The 24416-nt window shown below is 44.8% G+C and overlaps 1 protein-coding gene across 2 annotated transcripts in view; it reads right to left on the reverse strand.

The window, feature by feature from the left end:
- Positions 1-24416, reverse strand: part of CUNH22orf15 (chromosome unknown C22orf15 homolog) — a 32591-nt gene that overhangs the window by 3863 nt on the left and 4312 nt on the right. Inside the window, exons 3-4 of one of the 2 annotated variants that reach the window (XM_073674685.1) lie at positions 7768-7872; positions 7070-7144 (exon numbers count right to left, since the gene is read on the reverse strand). In XM_073674685.1, coding sequence (XP_073530786.1) covers positions 7070-7144; positions 7768-7872 — 180 coding nt within the window. Of the gene's footprint in view, positions 1-7069; positions 7145-7767; positions 7891-24416 lie in introns of both variants that reach the window. The other variant, XM_073674676.1, reaches the window with a different exon arrangement.

Raw genomic sequence — 24416 nt, forward strand, 5'->3', positions numbered from 1 at the left:
CCGCACATTGAAACGCATGGATTCTGCATGTACAAATCTAGTGATGCGGATTACATGCGTTCCAATGCAAGTCAATGGCGACGAAAACGCAGCGCTTCCACAAAATAATTGGTAATGCTGCGGATTTTTCCGCAATAATAATCCGCAGCGGAAATTTCTGCAGCATGTGCACAGCACATGCGGATTATCATTGGGGGACATGGCAGGCCTTCTACCAAGCGTTTTTTAAGCGTTTCTGCAGCGATTTTGCCGCTGTGGAAACGCTTAAAAAACGCACCGTGGGCACACAACCTAATAGTGACATCATTGAATTTTCTCAGTCTGGAGTTCTGATGATGTCATCCATCAGCTTAGTCAGATTTTACTATGCAAAGGCCTGAACATATTTAGTTGGCTGCTCAGCAAACATTATGGATAAAATATATATTTATTTCACTTTATCACAAAATAAACAACCAATCATTCAGATAATCAAAATTGTTTTATTTTTCATCCGTTTATATATGTTTGATGGGCCTGGTGTTTCTGGTATACACCTGAACACCATTTGTCTTGTTTTCCTGTTTTGAATATTGTTCTATACTATTAGGTTATTACCACAGCAAAGAATATTCAGGACTTCCAATGCAAAAAAAAGAACTAGGCCTTTGTAGTTACACAATTACAAGGGCAGGACAAGTTCTCTTGGTGCCCAAGGCAGGATTCTCAGAAACATCACCCCTCTGTCCTTGAATGTCATTATAAATGCTGTGGCTTAAAGGATAATCTTTTATTTAATTGTCCCCGTAAATCTTTTAAGATGGGTAAATTGGAAAGTGCTTGAAAACACAGCAACTTTCCAATTTATTTCTTACTATAATTTGGCTCTGTTCACCTGATATAACTATCTTTTTATTTATTGCTTATACATCGTTATCTAGGTAACTGGTCACCATTGTGGTCAAACGGCGGAGATAGAACATGTGCAGCACTTACAAGCTCTTTCCTATTCAGCTTCCAATTGTACTGAAGCTGCCCTCATTGGGATTGATGGAGCGCACTGCTAGCTTCTAAACCCAACCAGCTTCAGTGTTGTAACGCTATTGCCGACGCTCCTGCATGGTTTCCACTCTCCCTCCATGCAGGGATGCCGACATACTCACCGCCCCGACCATGTGGTATGATTCCCCGGGGTGCTCCCTGCCTCCTTCCTGTTCTGAGTCCTGGTGGTGCGCCTAGGACAATGTGCTCCCCTGCTCTTAAAGGAGCAACGCGTGCATATAGTAAAATGCCTTCAGCCTATAGCTGAGAGGCATTTAGTTTAAGCCTTCACCTGCAAGATGGCTCCCAGCTAATAGCTGGGAGGCATCTGGTTTAAAAGGCACCCTCCCCAATAGGGAGGTGCCAACAATACATTTAGTCATTAGGTAGTGTGGTGTTCTACCAGTGAAGTTGTGAGGTCCCCTGGTCCCGGTGTGGAAAGTGTCCTGTACTCAAATCCTTGGTGCGGCTAGTCCTGAACCCGAAGTCCCTGGTCCTTGTGTGACCAGTCCTGAACCAAAAGTCTCTGGTCCTAGTGCAGCCAGTCCTGAACCAGAAGTCCCATGTCCTAGTGCAGCCAGTGCCTGTTTGTGTATTCCGTGTCTCCGGACTGCTACAGCCAGTCTCCCAACACTGAAGCTGCATCGGCGGCACTTGAACCCTAAAGCCGCTCCGGCGTTGCCTGAATCAGTCCTGTCCCTCCTTGTCAGTAACCGTTCTGCAGATGATCTAGAAACTATTAGTCTGAACGGAGACTGAGTCCATATCTGTGTCTGTGTACCTAATCCCTGGGTGTTAGAACCCTCCTGTTTGTTTTTTCCATCTTGTGTTTTGCGGTCACGTGACCACCTGCCTGTATATTCCAGCTCCACCCTTCTGGCTGTGCTGGACTTCAGTGTTTGACTGTTTTTCCAGCCAGGTGCTTCGATGCCTATCTCTGTCAGTTTGCTTGGTCCTTCTGGGACATCTAGTACCTTTTTGTCTGTTTGTCTTTTTTTGTTCTGCAACAACTTCTCTGTTTAGGAGGTGTCCCATTTTTGTTCCAGTCCTTATTTCCTTTAGGGACCCCTCCCTTTATGCTATAGGTCTTCGTTCAGACTAGCCGAGGACTAAAGGCGGATCTGTTCACTAGCAACAGACAGCCCGCTACATCGTAAGGATTCAGCTTAGTCTTACTGTAGGGACAGCTTTCCCCTATCTTTCCTTAGTACATGTTGCAGCTCATAACAGTAAGTCCAGCCCAAAAAAAAAACTAAGGAAAGAAACCGGAGGTTCGCCGAGGGATTGTGTCTTTATTGTGGTAAAGCTGACCATTTGATTAAGAATTGTGAGCTTCGTTTAAGTAAAGAAAAAAAAAGATCAAGTACGCCCGTATAGCTGGTTTACGCTCTGCAGGAGTATTTCTTTCAGGGAGTACTACTTTGCAGGAAAATTTGATTTAATTTCAAGTATTTGTGGATTGTGGTTCAACACTTTATCAATCACATTAAGGGTTTTTGGAAAAACTTAAATTGAGATCCAAACCTTTGTCATCACCTATTTCTGTGATTGCAATTGATAACACTCCCTTGAAATGTATTACTCACAAGGTTGCTGCATTTCCCCTCACTATCAATGGAGTTCACCAAGAAATTTTGGACTTGGTTGTATTAGATAATTTAGCCTCTCTGGTCGTTCTAGGTTTGCCTTGGTTAAAACTGCACAATCCTTTACTGTACTGGTCTGCTAATGTGATTAAGTCTTGGAGTCCGAAGTGCTATGATAAATGTTGTAATGGTCGCATTGTGGCTGTGGAAAAAGGGGAATTACCTGTACCTATTCAAGATTTTTGGAGGGTTTTTTCGGAGGAGGAGTCGCAAGTTTTACCTCCTCATAGGGATTATGATTGCGCCATTGAGTTTGTTCCGGGAGCTACTCTTCCCAAGAGTCGTTTGTTTAATCTGACTATCCCTGAAAGAAAGGCCTTGGAGGAATACATACAGACTAGCCTGGCTGCTGGTCACATTAGACCTTCTAAGTCGCCTGTGGCAGTTGGATTTTTCTTTGTTATAAAAAAGGACGGGGGTTTACGTCCATGTCTGGATTTTCGTGAAATTAATAAGATTATCGTACGCAATTCCTACTCATTGCCGTTAATTCCTGATTTGTTTAACCAGTTGGTGGGGGCCAAGTGGTTCTCTAAAATTGATCTCTGGGGGGCATACAATTTGTTGCAAGTGAAGGAGGGTGATCAATGGATTTTATTACTGATCCTCTTGTGTCCGAGGGTTTTACTGTCATCTGGGTGGTCGTGGACCGTTTTAGTAAGATGTGTCATTTGGTTCCATTCATTAAGTTGCCTTGCGCCAAGACACTCGCTAAGGTGTTTGTTAAGGAGATTGTCAAGCTTCATGGCGTTCCCACGGATATTGTTTCTGATAGAGGACCTCAGTTTGTGGCTCGCTTTTGGCGTGCTTTTTGTGACAGGTTGGGAGTCCATTTGTCATTTTCTGGGTATCATCCTGAGTCTAATGGACAGACTGAAAGAAAGAACCAGGATGCTGAACAGTTTTTGCGTTGCTTTGTGGCGGACAATCAAGAGGTGTGGTCTGAGTTTCTGCCTCTTGCAGAATTTGCTCTTAACAATCATACATCCTCCTCTGCTGGGTGTTCTCCTTTTTTTTTGTTGTACTGGGAGACATCCGTCTTTTGGTTCGTTCTCCAAATTGGGGTCGGCGGTGCCGGAGGAGGAGAATTTTTCCGGTGATTTGGAGAGAGCTTGGACTAATGTACGTTGCAACCTTCAAGAGGCTAACATCAGAAAAAAACCCATAAAAAATAACCTTCAATAGATATCAATAAAACGTTGCCTCAAAGGCACACTAAAAATACTGTATGATGCAAAACATGGACACACATTTCTTATTAAAAAGTAACCTAGTGCTGCAAATGTAACCAAATACTCAAATACTCAGCAGCAGGCCATGTCGTCTCGTTTAAATATACACAGACTAAAGAAAACCTTCAAGAGGCTAACAAGAAGTTCAAGGAGTATTTTGACAGGAAACGTAAGGAGGTTTTGTTTACTGTGGGTTACATGGTTTGGTTGTCCTCAAAGAACCTGCGGTTGAGGATTCCCTCTAAAAAACTGGGTCCTAAGTTTGTGGGTCCATTTAAAGTGCTTCAGGTTGTTAACCCATCTGCGGTTAGGTTGGATGTCCCTACTTCCTGGAAGATTAATCCTGTGTTTCATGTTTCCTTGTTGAAAAAGGCTTATTTATCAAGGATTCCACTGTCACAGTACCTCCTGTGGTGGAAGACAGCGAATATGAAATTTCTCGTATCTTGAATTCTAGATGGCATAGAGGGAGATTACAGTATCTTGTCTCCTGGAAGGGTTTCGGTCCCGAAGATAACTCCTGGGTAAGGGCGGATGATGTCTCTGCTCCTAGGCTTGTTAGAGCTTTCCACAGGAGGTTTCTGGATAGGCATGGGGCTGGAGGATCCTCATAAAAGAGGGGGTACTGTTAGAACCCTCCTGTTTGTTTTTTCCATCTTGTGTTTTGCGGTCACGTGACCACCTGCGCCCTTCTGGCTGTGCTGTACTTCAGTGTTGTTTGACTGTTTTTCTAGCCAGGTGCTTCGGTGCCTATCTCTGTCAGTTCGCTTGGTCCTTCTGGGACCTCTAGTACCGTTCTGTCTGTTTGTTTTTTTTTGTTCCGCAACAACTTCTCTGTTTAGGAGGTGTCCCATTTTTGTTCCAGTCCTTAGTTCTTTTAGGGACCCCTCCCAATATGCTATAGGTCTTGGTTCAGACTAGCCGAGGACTAAGGCGGGTCTGTTCACTAGGAGCAGACAGCTCGCTACATCGTAGGAATTCAGCTTAGTCTTACTGTAGGGACAGCTTTCCCCTTTCTTTCCTTAGTACATGTTGCAGATCATAACACTGGGGTCAGCAGTTGCAGTACTGGGGACTGCCTAGGAGTGGTACCTTGCAGCTGTGACGCCCAGCTGCGCTTGGTATCACAGATCCTTGAAGAGTGCATTGATGGATTCCTCCACAAGAGGCCCCCATAAACATTCACACATCTCCACCTTCCACCTCAGACCAGCAGAGGGAGCCCGCTAGGGATATAAATAGGGAAGGTGGAGCCAGGCAGAGTAGTTCCTCTGGAGAGTTCAGCAAGTACAGGTCTGAATGCAGAGTTGAGCAAGTTGAGTTGTAGCTCAGACTAGTGGGCTTTAGGTGTGCCGGCGCCATAAGATCGGTCAGCGCGGCAAGCTGCCGTTAGTGTGTATAGCCTAGTGAGGGCCCGAGTAGGCCGAAGGCGAGTGGAGAGTTAGTACATAGGGGGCAGAGGAGCTTAACCGGCTCACCCCGAAGCATTACCGGACACTGGGTCCGAGCTTACCGGGATCTCTATGACCCAGTAAGGTATAACCGGAATCCCTGGAGAACTACAGGTCCCAGGATCGCTAAAGTGCTGATACGTAACAGAGCCAGGAAACACATAGGCCCCGCAAGCTGAGGTGAGTGTATTCCAAGAGATGGCCCTACCACAAAGTCAGCCAGCGCAGGACAGAGACAAAGTTAGGCCTAGCTCCAGGCAGGTCAGAAACTTACTACGCAGAGGCAAGAAACAGGAGGCCCTACACCTGCTCATTGGGGAGGATCCTGATGTGCACCCTTCACCCTACAGTGCTCCGGGATGTGCCTGAATTTCCACCAGTAAAAGATACTGAAGTGACTATCGTGTTCGTCCCTGTTCTTGCTCTGACCCGGCTGGGTCTCGCCTGTCCCGCATCTCCCTTTCCGTACGCTGCCCTGAGGCCTAGCTCCACCTGTGGGGAGCTATACCATCGAGCTGCCTTATCATCGGCCTCAGTGGACTGCGCAGCGCTGGTGATTCTCACCAGAAGCCACAGGTGGCGTCACAAACTTTTATAAAATTAAAAGAAAACCTATTATCCCCTTTTTAAAGAGTGACCCCCAGGGTACGGGCCCGGGAACCGACCACCGCGACATCCCCTAAGGCCAGGCAAAGGCCCGGGTACCGAGTCATCCCCATCCCCTGGGCTAGTCACAGCTACCTGCAGCCCAGCCTGTCTCCACCATCAGGAGCTCCAGTGAACACTTGGTAGCCGCTTAGGTCAGTCCCTGCTAGGCAAGTCCGGCCCCATGGAACAGTGGGTCCATAAACCACGTGCACCACCTGCGCGCGTAACAAGTGTTACTGCACTCTTCCAGTGCTACAGAGGCTAAGCAGCATCAGAGTGCACAGTTTGGCAGCCGTGCTGCTGCCGCTGTCAATCCAGCCGGAGCGCATGCCACCAGCAAGGAGTGATCCAGGAGGCAGGGAAGCGGTTCCTGTGCTGGGAACCCAGGAACATCCCTTTAAGGACCCATCTACATCAAAATTTTGAGCAGTGTTTTGCAGCACTATTTGTAGTCAAAACCGGGGTTGGATAAAGAATATGGAGGAGGTACAAATCTGTCCATTATATATATATTTTTTCTCTATAGGTTTCACTATTGGTTTTTGCTTACACATATTGACACAAAATACTGAGCAGAATACTGTCATTGTAAGTGTCTGAAAAAAACTGAAGAGGAGCGCTCATTGTCCCGGCTACATCATCCTGCCGCTATTAGTACACCCAGGACTATATTCACACATCAGTGTTATGTATGTGTTCTAACCATGTTTTTTACTGATATCAAACATACCCATTTTGGTCTATGGGCTTGTCATGTTTTTTTTGATGACTGATTATTTTAAAAAAAAAGGCCAAAAAACTAAGATATCTGATTTGTGGATCAAAATCACTCATTCACGTCAATTTGTCTGTGAAGAAATGACAGCACATTTGCGACATTATTATTTTTTTTTTGCATAACAGAAAACCAGATGTCACATTGAAGTTAAAAATAAACACAGCCAAAAAATAGGTATGAAAAACAGTGATCAAAATCAATTTGTTTTTCTCATATAAAATAACAAACTAAGGACATTTTATTTATTTATTTATTTATTTATTATAAATAAATCTTAAGAAATTGAATCCTTACCTGCTAACTCTGGATGACGTTTCCACAGGTTCTCCAGCAGAGACTCATAGCGTGCTGGATCAGATCCTTCACCCCCTACAAATTTAAGGGAATCTGTGTCATTAGGTTTTCTTCACCTAAACTGAGAGCAGCATAATATGGAAACATAGACCCTGAATCCAGCGATGTGTCACTTATTGGGCTGCTTTATGTTGTTTTGATAAAATCAGTGTTTTATCAGCAGTAGATTATCACTAGAGGACTAGTAAACCTGCTGTTGTGTAGTCCTCCATTTTCATGAGCTCTATATAACTCTACCCACACCACTGATTGCCAGTTTTCTGCCTATGCACAGTAAAAAAGAACACCTGCCAATCAGTGGTGTGGGTGAGTCTACAGCATATAGAGCTCAGCATTCAGAGAACTGGTAGATCTGCACCAGATAAAACAGTCCTGGATTATTTGGGTCTTTGCACATGTCCCCAACACAGAAGGAAACTTCATATAGTTTACTGCTGATGTTCTAGAAGCTGATATAAGCTGCAGCCAGTGGAAAATGCAATGGAGAATAAAGTATCGTGTAGGCTCCTTTTTCTTTGTACCTGTCAGATAATTTAAAACCGTTTTAACATCATGTACCATAAGATCAGGCCATTGTACTGTGAAGCCTGATTACATGATGTATGACATGATATGGAAACCTGAATATTTCTACTTACGGATAATCTTAACCAGAACATAGGTCTGTCGTTCCTTCAGGTAGTTAGTAGCGTTGTCTTGAGATCCTTCAAAATCGCTGAGATTTATTAAATTTCCAGACTCATCTAGGAGATCAATAGCAACTAAAAATAGGCAAAAATGTGAATGTTGTGTCCTGTCCTATATAACATAACAGTGCAATAATTACAATACATCAGTTACTGTCTATCAGTCTAGTGGAGGTAAAGAATTACATTGCTCTTGTTAAAAGTTCATAATAACGTAGATGAGTTTATTCTAAATCAGTTTTTTTTTTTAAGGGAATGCTTGGATTGGAGATTAACGCATAATCTGCACGTTAGTAGAGCACTTTATTCCCCTAGCAGTAATGGACAGCTACTTTATCCTCTTATCAGGCTTTCTGATATTGTGGCTTAGCTGTCGTAATATATACATAGAACCCAAAGTGATGACATTTAGTTCCCATGGATGGATACCTAGGATTTCAACACTGTCGCTTAATATATTTGATTTCAATGACCGGTATGTACAGTCAGTGTCGGACTGGGGTGTCTGGGGCCCACAGGAGGAACTGATCCTCGAGGCCCACCCTACAGCTATATGCAAATACCTGTTATTCCTGTTATAGTGGGGCGTCGACTGTAAATCACAGGCGGCTCCTGCACATCTGCTGTGCACATGCTATAACTGGGATGTAAAATTACAGTAGTTTGCATTAAAGGGGTTCTTTGGTTAAAACAAGTTATCATCGATCCATGGGCTCCACAGTATAGGTGATCACTTATTGATCGTTTGGGTCCGAACATTGGAAGACACACCTATTGGAAGAATGGGGAAGTTTTATCCCTGACAGGACACTTTTCTCCATTTTAAAATAGAGCGGCAGGTGGGACGTCTGACCTCAGATTCATTCATTCTCTTTGGGGCTTCCAGAAAAAAAACAAAAACAGCCACTGAGGGAATGAATCGATCAGTGGTCAAGTCGCACATGAGCTCCAGTCTAATGGGGATATAAGCTCCACATTCTACCAATCGGTGCAGGTCCCAGCATTCAGACCCCCACCAATCAATAACATCACTTATCCTGTGGAGAGGTGATTACTTGTTTTCCCCGGAGAACCCCTGTAAGTGTATCTTGTTCCAAGTATTTAATCACTAATGGAAATAAAGAATCTTCTCCTAATTAAATATCACAGAGAACAAATGACCGCCATACACAACACAATCCTCTATACCAACACCAATAGTACCACATACAAGGGAGAAATACTGCCACACCATGACTGGACTACATATTACCACCACATAGTGACCGAATAATACTACATACAAGGGAGAAATACAGTGACACCCGTGACCAGACAACATATTACCACCACATAGTGATCGAATAATACCACATACAAGGGAGAAATACCACCACACCGTGACCAAACCACATATCACCACCACATAGTGACCGAATAATACCACATACAAGGGAGAAATACCACCACACCGTGACCAGACCAGATATTAACAGCATATAGCGTCCAAATAATTCCCCATCATTGCTCTCCCCCACCTTCTCCATCATTGCCATATCTCCCCCCACCTCCTCCATCACCATTTCCATATCTCCCCCCACCTCCTCCAGCACCATTGCCATATCTCCGCCCACCTCCTCCAGCACTATTGCTCTCCCTCATCTCCCCCCACCTCCTCCATCACCATTGCTCTCCCTCTTCTCCCCCAACTTCCTCCATCACCATTGCTCTCACATTCTCCCCTCACCTTCTCCATCACCATTGATCTCCATCTTCTCCCCCCTCCTCCTCCATCACCATTGATCTCCTTCTTCTCCCCCCACCTCCTCCATCACCATTGCTCTCCCTCACCTCCTCCATCACCATTGCTCTCCCTCTTCTCCCCCACCTCCTCCATCATCATTGCTCTCCCTCTTCTCCCCCCACCTCCTCCATCACCATTGCTTGCTCTCTTCTCCCCCAAGTCTTCCAGCACCATTGCTCTCCCTCTACTCCCCCCACCTCCTCCAGCACCATTGCTCTCTCTTCTCCCCCCACCTCCTCCAGCACCATTGCTCTCCCTCTTCTCCCCCACCTCCTCCAGCACCATTGCTCTCCCTCTTCTCCCCCACCTCCTCCAGCACCATTGCTCTCCCTCTTCTCCCCCACCTCCTCCAGCACCATTGCTCTCCCTCTTCTCCCCCACCTCCTCCAGCACCATTGCTCTCCCTCTTCTTCCCCCACCTCCTCCAGCACCATTGCTTTCCCTCTTCTTCCCCCACCTCCTCCAGCACCATTGCTCTCCCTCTTCTCCCCCACCTCCTCCAGCACCATTGCTTTCCCTCTTCTTCCCCCACCTCCTCCAGCACCATTGCTTTCCCTCTTCTTCCCCCACCTCCTCCAGCACCATTGCTTTCCCTCTTCTTCCCCCACCTCCTCCAGCACCATTGCTCTCCCTCTTCTCCCCCACCTCCTCCAGCACCATTGCTCTCCCTCTTCTTCCCCCACCTCCTCCAGCACCATTGCTTTCCCTCTTCTTCCCCCACCTCCTCCATCACCATTGCTCTCCCTCTTCTCCCCCACCTCCTCCATCATCATTGCTCTCCCTCTTCTCCCCCCACCTCCTCCATCACCATTGCTTGCTCTCTTCTCCCCCAAGTCTTCCAGCACCATTGCTCTCCCTCTACTCCCCCCACCTCCTCCAGCACCATTGCTCTCTCTTCTCCCCCCACCTCCTCCAGCACCATTGCTCTCCCTCTTCTCCCCCACCTCCTCCAGCACCATTGCTCTCCCTCTTCTCCCCCACCTCCTCCAGCACCATTGCTCTCCCTCTTCTCCCCCACCTCCTCCAGCACCATTGCTCTCCCTCTTCTCCCCCACCTCCTCCAGCACCATTGCTCTCCCTCTTCTTCCCCCACCTCCTCCAGCACCATTGCTCTCCCTCTTCTCCCCCACCTCCTCCAGCACCATTGCTCTCCCTCTTCTCCCCCACCTCCTCCAGCACCATTGCTCTCCCTCTTCTTCCCCCACCTCCTCCAGCACCATTGCTTTCCCTCTTCTTCCCCCACCTCCTCCAGCACCATTGCTTTCCCTCTTCTTCCCCAAGCTCCTCCAGCACCATCCCTCTAGTTGAAAAAACAACACTTACCCTCTCTGCTTGTTCCCCCACTACATCGTTCTCTGCTTCCTGCCTGGCATCTTTCTCCCTGACACAGGCACGCGCTGCATGATGGCGTCATAAAGCAGCGCGAGGCTGTCAGGGAGGAAGCGCCGGGCAGGAAGCAGAGGACGGATCCCTCCGCTCTGCTGCCATTTTCCTCCTGTCAGCAGTGCATGACGAGGGCAATCTGGCCATGGGCCTCCAGAGCCTGGGGTCCAAGAAGCAGGCCAGATTGCCCTCATCAGGCGCACAGCAAGGGCCCCCCCCCTTCACTTTTGGGCCCCGGTGCAGGTGCATCGGCGGCCATGTTAATCAGCGGGCCCCCGTGCATCCTGCTCGGGGGCCCGCCGAGCTCCCGAGCCCACCGGAGAAGTGTCCCAGTGCCCCAGTCCAACCCTGTGTACAGTACAAGCAAATGTAAAGGGAACCTGTCCCGTGATCCATGATGCCCAAACCATGGCCAGCATGAATCGGAGCCTGGCTACATGATTGCAACCAGGTATAGTTTTCTATGAAATGCTCCGGTGTTTCAGAGAAAATATTCTTTAAAGATCTGGACAGAGAAGAGACAATTCTACGTCGCTGGCCTTTCCCTATCTCTATGATATATAAGTAATAACAATTTCAGTATAAGTAATCTGAAACCAGGAGTGGGATTTACAGAGAGAAAGATTTGCAATTATTCTTTTTTTTATCCACTCCTGGTTTTAATTTCCAAATACTAATGTAAATGTCTAGCCTGATCTAAGTTAAAGTGCTTGTCCAGTAGTGAACAATCTCCTCTTAATTGCTGCATTAAAAACACTTAATGCTTACCTTCTCAAGTACCACCATTCCAGCAATGTCAGCAGTTCAGCAGTTATAGTTGGTGAGTGCTGCAGCCAATCAGTGGCTGCTGATTGGCTGCAGCGGTCAAGTGACTTAACAATGTAATTTAACTGTCGGGAATCACAGTGCCAGTATCTTTGGAACAACTCCACTCCTGGAGGGAAGTATCAAGAGTTTTTATTTTATAATGGCCACTGGAACAATTAAGAAGGGGTTGTCCACTCATGCACAACCAATTTAAGGTAGGATTGTTTCAGTAGAGGATCAAAGATTCCTAGAGGGTGCTCAGTTACTGACATGATAATAGGGACTAGCTACAATGTATAGTTTATGATTCTGCAGTGGACAAACACATCTTTAGCTGAAAATGCACCATTGATGATGTAACCACAGTCTTTAGTTAAAGAACAAAATACGTCAGAAATAAACTTTTTCTGTATAGCTGGAGTGTATCCCAGCCCAAAACTGATTTAGGTCCTGGCATAAAAAAAGTTCTAAACTTCCTATAGAGATCACTGTGAGGTGTAATTAGGCATGACTAGCATAAGAGAGATATGTATAAATGGGTGCAAACAGGGTAACTACTTTATTGGTAAAATCTGGTTCTCATCATTATTAATTGGAGACAGTAGTGTTAGGCTGGGGTTACACAGAGAGTTTGGCCCTGACATAAGTCGAGCGGCCAAAGTTTGCTAAGTGTCGCTGCTAGATTGCACTGCAATACAAGTCAATGGGATCACATTGCGACCTTAAGGGTCCTGCAGCCGTGACAAGCATATTGCAAAAATGTTGCAATATCCTCAGGGTCGCAATGTGTTCCCATTGACTGGTATTACACTGTATGTCGCTGTGAAGCCCAGCTTTATGGGGAAAACAAGGTAACTATTTAATTATTAACCAATTCTAGTAATGCTTTATATCCACTTTTCATTTTTTTCTCCACAATAAAAGTAAACATATTTCATTCCTAAATAGTGTTTTCTACTTGTCTATGTTTTTCTGTTTCTGTTTCCCCAGCTTTACTTGTTTAGTGAGTAGTACGGTACTTTGCTTTGTCATTACATAGCCAGCAAGTGGCGCTATAATAGACCTCATAACTCCATTCACTTCTATACACACGCTCTGTCCCAAACTCATGTCCTAAACATACTAAATACAGCAGAAGTGCAAAAAAAACTCCTGGACCACCACTCGTGCCTTGAAGCTGCCCTATTATTTCTATGGAGCAGTGAAGAGCACGATCTGCTCTGTATATGCACGGTCTCAAGAGCTCGGACGAACTGCAGAATCAAACATTATTTTCTCTGCAATTGTGCCTGCCTTTGCAGGAACATCAATGTAGGTGATAACATGGGGAAGAAATAATAAAGAAAGGGACCTTGCAAGCATATAATAGGTCAGAGAAAAGTGAAACCCCCAGTACAAAATTAAAGGTGTTGTACACTACTTTATATTACCCCCCCAATGTATCCCCCCGGGGCCCCTAAGACTTTTTGTAGTTACCTTACATTGCAGATAATGCCTGTGAGCGGCGCTATCGCTGGCCGCTCACAGGCATCACATGACTTGTCTCTGACATCCTCTGATGTCACGACAAGTGCTGGCAGCAGCCGGGGGTCTCTGTCTTCCGCATTCTACGGTGGATGCCAGGCTGTGGGCGGGTTTACCCCCCCCCCCCAGCGTCACACCCGGCATCCACCGCGCTCTGCCTCTCCCCATTCATTGTAAAGCGTGCGGTGGATGCTGGGTGTGACGTGTGGGGTAACCCTGTCCACAATCCAGCAGCCACCGTGGAGACCCCAGCGCTGAGTCACGCCTCACTTGTCGTGACGCCAGCGTGGGGTCACGTGATGCCTGTGAGCGGCCACCGATAGCACCGCTCACAGGTATTATCTGCAATGGAAGGTATTTACAAAAAGGCTTAGAGGCCCCGGGGGGGATACTTTGGGGGGGGGGGGGGTGTAATATAAAATAGTGTACAACTTCTTTAATGTACAGGTAAGTAAATCATGTTTGCCCCTAGTGTACACTACTACTTAAACCAACTATGTCATGAGAAAAAAAGGGAAAGAAAAAAGGAAAGGATAATAAGAGGTGCAGGTAAAAAATATAAACTTTATTGTTAAATGTTAAGATAATTATAAATCACCACATTTTATGTGATAATTGTCCTATTTTTATATTTAAAAATAGCAGGTGCGATAAGGAGCGGACAATATAGGGGAGAAATGTGTGGTGCGATATATGGGGGATGAAAGTGTGCATGCAGTAGCGGTGAGTGTGAGGAGGGGGGTCAGTTTAGAAACTGGTTCATATAATTAGGACACAGTGTGAGGGGACAATATGAAGAGGGGGCTAGTATGGATAGTTGAGGATGGTATGAGGCTATATACCATTAAAGGGACAGTGTAGAGTTCATATTTTATGCAGGGAGCACAGTGAGCACCAACTATTTATTCAGGGGCACAGCATACGGCAGATATTTTCATTCAGGAGCATTATAATCACTCTGTTATTTTTAATGGCATTGTGCCGGGATGTGCTGCAGAAGACCGGAGAAGATGGGAGATTGGAGAGACTAGCTGTCGAAGTGAAAAGTCATCATGGCATCTGAATAAAATTGAGAAGAAACTAAAGAGATTGGCTCAAATCACAGAAGATGTCATCTATAAGGCACTTAGGCTGCGTTCACACATTGCATATTTTTGCGCGCGCTTTTTCAAAATACGCAATGTGCCTTGTGTCTGCCAGCAAAGTGAATGGGAAATTCACTTTGCCGTTCAGACACTGTGTTATTTTACGTAGCGCGAAAGCGCAGCTGCGTAAAGAATTGACATGTCAATTCTTTACGCAGCTGCGTCCTGCGCTTTCTCCTATTGTGCCCATTATAAGCGATGGAGTTACACAGCGGTGTTCACACACTGCGTAATTCCAGAGCTTTTTTATGGAGGCGCAGGAGAAACTATGGATACTCACCTATCCGATGGATGGGAGAGGCGTCCGCTCCGGTCCCACGGCTTCCAGCATCTGCCGGAGAACCGTTCGGCTGACTGTAACTTACCGGCTTGTAACCGGCTTCCGGTCAGCTGATTTACAAGCCGGTCACCTGACAGTCAGCTGATCGCTTCACGGCAGATGCTGGAAGCCGCGGGACCGGACCGGACACCTCTCCTATCCTTCGGATAGGTGAGTATCCATAGTTTTTTTCTTTTAAAGCAGTGTACTTACTGCAGCCAGAAGCTGTCTGTACATACACTGCTAGGGGGACACTCACACACAGGACACATAGACACATACAGTACAGACCAAAAGTTTGGACACACCTTCTCATTTAAAGATTTTTCTGTATTTTCATGACTTTGAAAATTGTGCATTCACACTGAAGGCATCAAAACTACGAATTAACACATGTGGAATTATATACTTAACTAAAAATTGTGAAACAACTGAAAATATGTCTTATATTCTAGGTTCTTCAAAGTAGCCACCTTTTGCTTTGATGACTGCTTTGCACACTCTTGGCATTCTCTTGATGAGCTTCAAGAGGTAGTCACTGGAAATGGTCTTCCAACAATCTTGAAGGAGTTCCCAGAGATGCTTAGCACTTGTTGGCCCTTTTGCCTTCACTCTGCGGTCCAGCTCACCCCAAACTATCTCGATTGGGTGCAGGTCTGGTGACTGTGGAGGCCAGGTCATCTGGCGTAACACCCCATCACTCTCCTTCTTGGTCAAATAGCCACAGCTGGAGGTGTGTTTGGGGTCATTGTCCTGTTGAAAAATAAATGATGGTCCAACTAAACGCAAACCGGATGGAATAGCATGCCGTTGCAAGATGCTGTGGTAGCCATGCTGGTTCAGTATGCCTTCAATTTTGAATAAATCCCCTACAGTGTCACCAGCAAAGCACCCCCACACCATCACACCTCCTCCTCCATGCTTCACGGTGGGAACCAGACATGTAGAGTCCATCCGTTCACCTTTTCTGCGTCGCTCAAATTTGGACTCATCAGACCAAAGCACAGATTTCCACTGGTCTAATGTCCATTCCTTGTGTTCTTTAGCCCAAACAAGTCTCTTCTGCTTGTTGCCTGTCCTTAGCAGTGGTTTCCTAGCAGCTATTTTACCATGAAGGCCTGCTGCACAAAGTCTCCTCTTAACAGTTGTTGAAGAGATGTGTCTGCTGCTATAAATCTGTGTGACATTAACCTGGTCTCTAATCTGAGCTGCTGTTAACCTGCGATTTCTGAGGCTGGTGACTCGGATAAACTTATCCTCAGAAGCAGAGGTGACTCTTGGTCTTCCTTTCCTGGGGCGTTCCTCATTTGAGCCAGTTTCTTTGTAGCGCTTGATGGTTGCTGCAACTGCACTTGGGGACACTTTCAAAGTTTTCCCAATTTTTCGGAATGACTGACCTTCATTTCTTAAAGTAATGATGGCCACTTGTTTTTCTTTACTTAGCTGCTTTTTTCTTGCCATAATACAAATTCTAACAGTCTATTCAGTTGGACTATCAGCTGTGTATCCACCTGACTTCTGCACAACACAACTGATGGTCCCAACCCCATTTATAAGGCAAGAAATCCCACTTATTAAACCTGACAGGGCACACCTGTGAAGTGAAAACCATTTCCGGTGACTACCTCTTGAAGCTCATCAAGAGAATGCCAAGAGTGTGCAAAGCAGTCATCAAAGCAAAAGGTGGCTACTTTGAAGAACCTAGAATATGACATATTTTCAGTTGTTTCACAATTTTTAGTTAAGTATATAATTCCACATGTGTTAATTCGTAGTTTTGATGCCTTCAGTGTGAATGCACAATTTTCAAAGTCATGAAAATACAGAAAAATCTTTAAATGAGAAGGTGTGTCCAAACTTTTGGTCTGTACTGTACATTACATTACATACACATACATTACATTACATACAGGTGTCAATGCTCCTCACACTTCATTTTCTCCTGCACCTCCGTGAAAAAACGCAGTGTGTGAATGGAGGTGCTTTTTTACCTGCGTAAAAAAACGCAGGTAGAAAAAGCAGGAAATACGCGCGTAAAAAAACGCAGGGAAATAAGCAATGTGTGAACGCAGCCTTAGATGTAAATGTTTATTTGTGATACCACCTGCATCCCATCAGTACTATGGATCCTGTATTGTCCACAGTCTGATGATGATTGATAACAACTCCCAGAATCTCCTTACCATTGTTAAGGACATAATGGGAATTTTAGGTTCATGCAGTACAATTGTATATGGCTAAAACCAAAAACAGAAACAAAATGAACATATACCCTGCTGTAAATAAATAAGTAAAAGCAATAATGAATTAAAATAACATAAGGTACTACGAAAACACTGTTTTTGATCAAAAAAAGTGTAAAAGCCACCCCACCAGCGTCAAGGTTTACCCAAATCGGGATGGACCTAACCTCTAGTATTAAAACCTTACCATATGTCAAAGTGATATCAATGTGAACAAGGACCGAGCAGGACCTGGTCCCAAATATGGATGCATAGCAAATGGGAAGCCGTTTAAAAGTAATGTCCAGCCCAACGAAATGGAGGCCACATCCTTACCTGCACTAAGTGCAGAAACCTGAAACTTAACGAAAAAAATGAACTGCCGTATAAGGGGCTAATGTATGTGGGGCTGACATGACATTATAATTGATCACTTTATTAAGTTTGGTGATGTATTTATGTACTAATGGTGGTTCTCTGGTGATGTATCTCTTTACCGATTGTGGTTCTGGTGATGCATTTCTGTACTGATGGTTGTTCTGGTGATGTATTTATGCACTGTTGGTGGTTCTTGTGCTGTATTCCTGTGCTGTTATTAATTTTGATCCTGTACGCATGTAACAATTGTAAGAAAGCAGGAGGTAAGGTCGTGGTTGGCAGATATGTGTCACCGAGGTGGTTGGCCTCGGTAATGTAAAATCCATACCAGTAACACTAGGTTACTGAGAGAATTAATAATAATAATAATTCTTATTTATATAGCGCCAACATATTCTGCAGTACTTTACAATTAAGTAGGGACATGTACAGACAATAAAAACAATACAATGTAACACATTTCAACAGTTACAAGAGAAGTGAGGGCCCTGCTCGCAAGCTTACAATCTATAAGGGTTAATTTGACTAGATTTTGGGTCCGGGATTTAGGGGCAACCAAAAGAATCTGGGTGAAAAGATCTGTTCCAATAATCCAGCCCAGGGTTTACAGTCCTAATAACAAGCAGCTGGGTTAGCTCAGCAGTGTGGAGTTTGGACTTAAGTGTGTGTGTCTGCTGAACGCATTTGAACTGAGATTGGTGAGGCTGCTATATTTACCTTGTTTCATTGTGCCTGAAGGAAGGACTGTTTATTGTATTCGCTTGGACTGGAGAAAGGCTGTTTTCCTTTCGAAGTTGTAAAGTCTATGATGGACAATAAACTTTATGCTGTTGTGATATAAAAACCATGTGCTGGCGTGTATCCAAGTGGCTACCAGAGAGCTGAAATCCTACAATTGGTGTTTGAATGCGGGTATGAAGTCCCAAAGAGGTGATTACAGTTTAAAGTCTGAATGTCCTGGGTAAAGTCAGCTACAGCGTTGCAAACACTGTCTGATAGCATGGAGGAGATTATTTAGCAATTAGTCCTTGGCAATCTGCAGCAGCAGTTTCAGCAGCAGCAGATGAATCTCCTGACAGACATTGTCCAGGCCAGAGAGATGGCACCCACCACAAGCCAAAGTGATGGTACCATTGTGAGGTAAAAAGTATGGAAGGCCTTGCAGAAAATTACTCTGGAGGATGACATCGAGGCTTTCCTGACTGTCATTGAGAGGGTGGCAGCCAGGGAGAAACTGTCCCCAAAACAATGGGCAGAGGTCCTCGCTCGATACCTTACTGGGGAACTGCAGAAAGCATACTACGATCTTGCCCTGCAGGATTCCAAGGAGTACAGGCAAGCTGAAGGCAGAGATTATGGCTCGTTTGAGTGTCACCCTGGTAGTTAAGGTTCAATGGGTGCACCTCTGGTGCTACCAAAGGGACAAACCTCCCAGGTCTCAGATGTTTGACCTGTTACGCCTCGTGCAAAGATGGCTGCAGTGTCAGACTAGCTCTGTGGCACAGATGGTGGTAAGAATGGTAGTGGACCGATTAAATCCACTCACTACCTAAATCTCTGCAAAGCTGGATGGCCCATGAAGATCCCTAGAATGTAGATAACCTTGTGAGTTTCATGGAAAGATACTTGGCTGTGGAGAACTCCCAGAGAAATGAAGAGAGCCTGAGGTCACCTTTCTGGGATACCCAAAAGAGGGGGTCCAAGTCCACTTCTGATGAGGCGCACAAAGACCCAGGAAGGGTAAGATCCGGTTTCAAGGGGTACATCTTGTACCATTGGCTGATGGAGGTGTCAGGCCCTGGGCCATAAAGCAGCCCATTGTCCTATGGTTCAAGACCTCATGGACTGCTCTGTAGCCAGACACTTCTCATTTTTTGCACATCCCACCTGCAGTGCTGTACCTCACCCTGTTGAGGGACCTCAGTCGTGCCAGGTGACATTAAATGATGTTACTGTGACTGGGCTTCTGGGCTCAGAAAGTTTGGTGACCCTATTAACTGTCACACTTCAGCATATTCTAGTCCCTGGGAAGAAGGTGGGGGTAAGGTGTATCCATGCAGATGCCAACAACTATCCTATCGCCCAGGTTGACATATGCACAGACTGTGGTTCTATGAGCCACCAAGTAGGAATTGTGGAGGACTTATTGCATGATATTGTTATCGGACAAGATTTTCATTTGTCCTGGGTCTTATGGGCTAAAACTGTAGCACTCAGGAGATATGCCGCCAGAAGTCGGCTATGGTAACAAAGTCAAATGAAATAACCAGTGAATTTCTTTTAACTGTACGGGCTAGAGAAGAGGATAAGGAAGCATCCCTTTAAGCCAAAATCCTTGACCTTGTGGAGTCTCAAGAGAACTCTGGGACTGCCCAGCTCAGGGACTTAATGGTGAAAAGTACTCTGGAAAATGTAACAGGGTTGAATGGTGTTCCCCAGGATCCGGGATCTGATACTTGTTTTCCACATTTTGCTAGGCATAATGATCTTTTGTGAAGGGCCAGGTAAAAGAGCGCCTCCTCAAGGCACAAGAGGCACAATCCAGGGCATATAGTAGGTTGGCTTGAGTGAGCCAATTTAAGCCTGAGGATCAGGAACTTGTGCTAGTGTCCACAGTGTAAAGCAAATTCTGTACAAAGTGGCAGGACCCTATGAGGTGGTGGAAAAGGTGGGAGAGGTCAACTATAAAATACACTGACCAGGGAAAAGGAAGCCCTTCCTGATATATCATGGCAACCTACTAAAACCCTGGAAGGATAGGGACCCGCCCGAAAAGCCTTGCTTGTTGGCCTGATCAGAAGTTAACATTGCGGGTGTCAAAGTGGCAGAAACTTTGTTGCCTTCCCCAAAACAGCATGGCTGGAAAATGGTACAGCAGAATAGGGACAGGTTCCCGAAGTTAACAGGTCTCTCTTGTGGCATCAGGCATGAGATACTAAGTCTCACGCTTTGGTCAATTTAAATCCCTATAGGATTCCTGAGGCTCCCCAGGAGGTAGCCTCAGTTTAGGTGATAAAGAACTGGCCATGCCCACTCACAAAAGCACAGGTCAGAGCATTCCTAGGAATTGTACGCTATTACAGGAAGTTTGTGCCTAATTTTTCCGTAATAGCAGCATCTTTAACCGATCTCCTAAAGGGTACAAAATCAGTCATGCTTAAGTGGTCTCCAGAGGCTGAGAGAGCATTTCAAGAGCTTAAACTGGCCCTCTGTTGGCAACCAGTGTTGGTGGCACCGAATTTCTCCAAAACATTCATAGTCCAGACCAAACATCTCTGGCCTGTGGGCCGAATCTGGCTCGCAGAGTGGTTATATTTGGGCCACGACACCAAAACCGCCATCCCTATATGGGCCATTATACTCTATGGAAGACTGTGTGAGGCCCACTATACTGTATGGAGGACTATGTGTGGCCCATTATACTGTATACTGGTTGGCTCGCGACTTTGTCCAAGTTTTTCATTATGGTCCTCTGTGTGTTTAAATTTGACATCCTTAGTCCAGACAGATACATTGGTTGTCAGGCTAGGAGCTGGCATGTCCCGGAGATCAGTGGGGAGTATAGACCTTGCAAGCTATATGCAAATGTGGATGCTCTGTCAAGGGTACACTGTTTATGAGTAGACGGCGCCCAGCCCCATCTTTGTACAAAGGGATGGGGGTATGTAAGAAAGCAGGAAGTAAGGTACTGGATTGCAGATAGGTGCCACTGTGGTGGTTGGCCTCAGTGATGTAAAATCTGTACCGGTAACACTAAGTTATTGAATGGGTTAATTTGCATGGATTTTGGGTCTGGGATTTAGGAACAACCAAAAGAGTCTGGGTGAAAAATGTCATTCCCATAATCCATCCCAGGTCCTTAAGGCCTAATAACAGGCAGCTGGGTCAGCTCAGTAATGTGGAGTTTGGGCTGGAGCTGAACAAAGTTGTGTTTGGTGAACGCGTTTAAACTGCTGGAGATGCTATGGCATGAAATACTGAGATCGTTGAGGCTGCTATATTTACCTTGTTTCATTGTGCCTGAAGGAAGGACTGTTTATGTTATTCACTTGGACTGGAGAAAGGCTGTTTTTGTTTTGAATCTGTAAAGTCTATGATGGACAGTTAACTTTATGCTGTTTTGATATAAAAACCATGTACCGGTGCGTATCCAAGCAGCTACCAGAAGGCTGAAAACCTACAAAATCTATAAATTGTAAGATTACATGATACATGAGCAATGCTCAATATCAGGATTCTCCAATGCCAGCGGTGAGAGTGGGAGGTCACGTAACCGTTAGTAAGTGATTTGCAAACATACAGTTGTGCTCAAAAGTTTACATACCCCGGCAGAATTTTTGCTTTCTTGACCTTGTTTTAGAGAATATGAATGATAACAAAAAAACTTTTTCTCCACTCATGGTTATTGGTTGGGTGAAACCATTTATTGTCAAACTACTGTGTTTTCTATTTTTTAAATCTTAATGACAACCAAAAACATCCAAATGACCCTGATCAAAAGTTTACATACCCTGGTGATTAATACTGTGTATAGCCCCCTTTAACATCAATGACATTTTGAAGTCTTTTGTGGTAATTGTGGATGAGGTTCTTTATTTTCTCAAATGGTAAAGCTGCCCATTCTTCTTGGCAAAAAGCCTCCAGTTCCTGTAAATTCCTGGGCTATCTAGCATGAACTGCGCGCTTGAGATCACCCCCAGAGTGGCTCAATGATATTGAGGTCAGGAGACTGAGATGGCCTCTCCCAAAACTTCACTTTGTTCTGCTGTAGCCAATGACAGGTCGACTTGGCCTTGTGTTTTGGATCGTTGTCATGTTGGAACATCCAAGTACATCCCATGCGCAGCTTCCGGGCTGATGAGTGCAGATTTGCCTCCAGTATTTTCTGATAACATGCTGCATTCATCTTTACTTCAACTTTCACTAAGTTTCCTGTGCCTTTGTAGCTCACACATCCCCAAAACATCAGTGATCCACCTCCGTGCTTTTCAGTAGGAATGGTGCTCCTTTCATCATAGGTCTTGTTGACCTCTCTCCAAATGTAACGTTTATGGTTGTGGCCAAAAAGTTCAATTTTGGTCTCATCACTCCAAGTTACCTTGTTCCAGACGTTTTGAGGCTTGTCTCTGTGCTGTTTGGCGTATTGTAGACGAGATACTTTGTGGCATTTGCGCAGTAATGGCTTTCTTCTGGCGACTCGACCAAGCAGCCCATTTTTCTTCAAGTGCCTCCTTATTGTGCATCTTGAAACAGCCACACCGCTAGTTTTCAGAGCGTACTAAATTTCAGCTGATGTTATTTGTGGGTTTTTATTTGCATCCCGAACAATTTTCGTGGCAGTTGCGGCCGAAATTGTTGTTGGTCTACCTGACCGTGGTTTGGTTTTTACACAGCCCCTGATTTTCCATTTGTTAATTACAGTTTGAATGCTGCTGACTGACATTATCAATTCCTCGGATATCTTTTCGTATCCCTTTCCTGTGTTATACAGTTCAACTACCTTTTCCCTTAGATCCGTTGACAATTCTTTTGCTTTTCCCATGACTCACAATCCAGAAACGTCAGTGGCTGGATGAAAGATGCAAGAGTCTGTCTGGAACCCAGAAACTCACTCAGCTTTTATGCACACACACTGATTACAAGCAAGCAGGTCACAGGTGAGGATGTTACCTTTAGTAGCCATTCAAACCCATTTGTGTCAAATTCTGTGCATGTTATCAGGCCAAAATCACCAGGGTATGTGAACTTTTGATCAGGGTCATTTGGATGTTTTTGGTTGTCATTAAGGTTTAAAAAGAGAAAACACAGTAGTAGTAGGCCGGACACGTGTAGTCGGAATGTGATTGGAAGTATGGAAATCGCATACTTGCGGTCACAGGACGGCCCACTCTTATTGTCTGCACAGGAGAGTCCTGATAATGTGCTGTGCACATTCCAATCCTAACAGCGTGTAATATACGCCAGCATTAGGTTCTGCTCGCCAGTTCTAGCTTTCATCACATGACCACTCATGCAATTTTCATACTTATGGTCACTAGCTTCTCTTCCTGGTTCTCTTTATTTCACTGACCATTAAGAGTGTTATGAAGAGCAGCTGAAACAACGGATACTGGAAGCCTGTGCTAGCATTTCTTCTGCGGTGTTGCTATCAGTGTGTCAAGAGTGGGAGAAGACGGTTGCATTGACAATCCAACACAATGGGCAGCACTTTGAACACATTTTATAAGTGGTGATAAACTTGTAAAAAACTCATGAAAGAATAAATTTACGTTAAAACCAAGTATACCATTGTTTTTCTTATGAAATTCTCAATAAGTTTGATGTGTCATATGACCCTCTTCCCATTGAAAAAAATAAAGTTGGATCCAAAATGGCCGACTTCAAAATGGCCGCCATGGTCACCACCCATCTGGAAAATTTTTCCCCCTCCCATATACTAACGTGCCATAAACAGGAAGTTGATATCACCAACCATTCCCATTTAATTTAGGTGTATCCATATAAATGGCCCCCCCCCCTGTATGCAAATTGCATAAGAGCGGTCGCTCAAGTGGCTTAAGCTATATACAGGAGGTGGTGCAAAAATTAAATTTTTGCCCCAGGTGCTTTTCATACTTACTTGTCCCCCCCCCCCTTTTTTTTCTTATTTTGTTGTAAGCATATTCCCAATATAGGACATAATTAAAAATAGATTTGCAAACATGCTTTAATTTAGAGACACGTTAAACAAGTTCTAGAAAGCAACAGACGAAGTTCCATCACTTTTTTTAATGCTAAAAAAGAATTGAGCCATATAAACCTACTCGTTTCCAACCTTTGATAAAAAGTTATTAGTCACAGCATTTTAATTCCATGACTAAGATCCTTTTAATATCATACGTTTAAAATGCATAGTCTTATAAGGCTATATTTTTTTGAACTTGGATTGTTCGCAATTTATCAAGTTAGATTTTAATATCATGTAATACAGAATCAAAGGTTTTTAACCTAGAAGATGAGTGCTGGAACTGCGTTTGTTGCTTTTTAGAACTAGTATACAG

Source organism: Phyllobates terribilis, unplaced genomic scaffold (genome assembly GCF_046119375.1).
Source record: "Phyllobates terribilis strain yellow unplaced genomic scaffold, ASM4611937v1 Scaffold_1__5_contigs__length_1240528914, whole genome shotgun sequence".
Lineage (NCBI taxonomy): Eukaryota > Metazoa > Chordata > Amphibia > Anura > Dendrobatidae > Phyllobates > Phyllobates terribilis.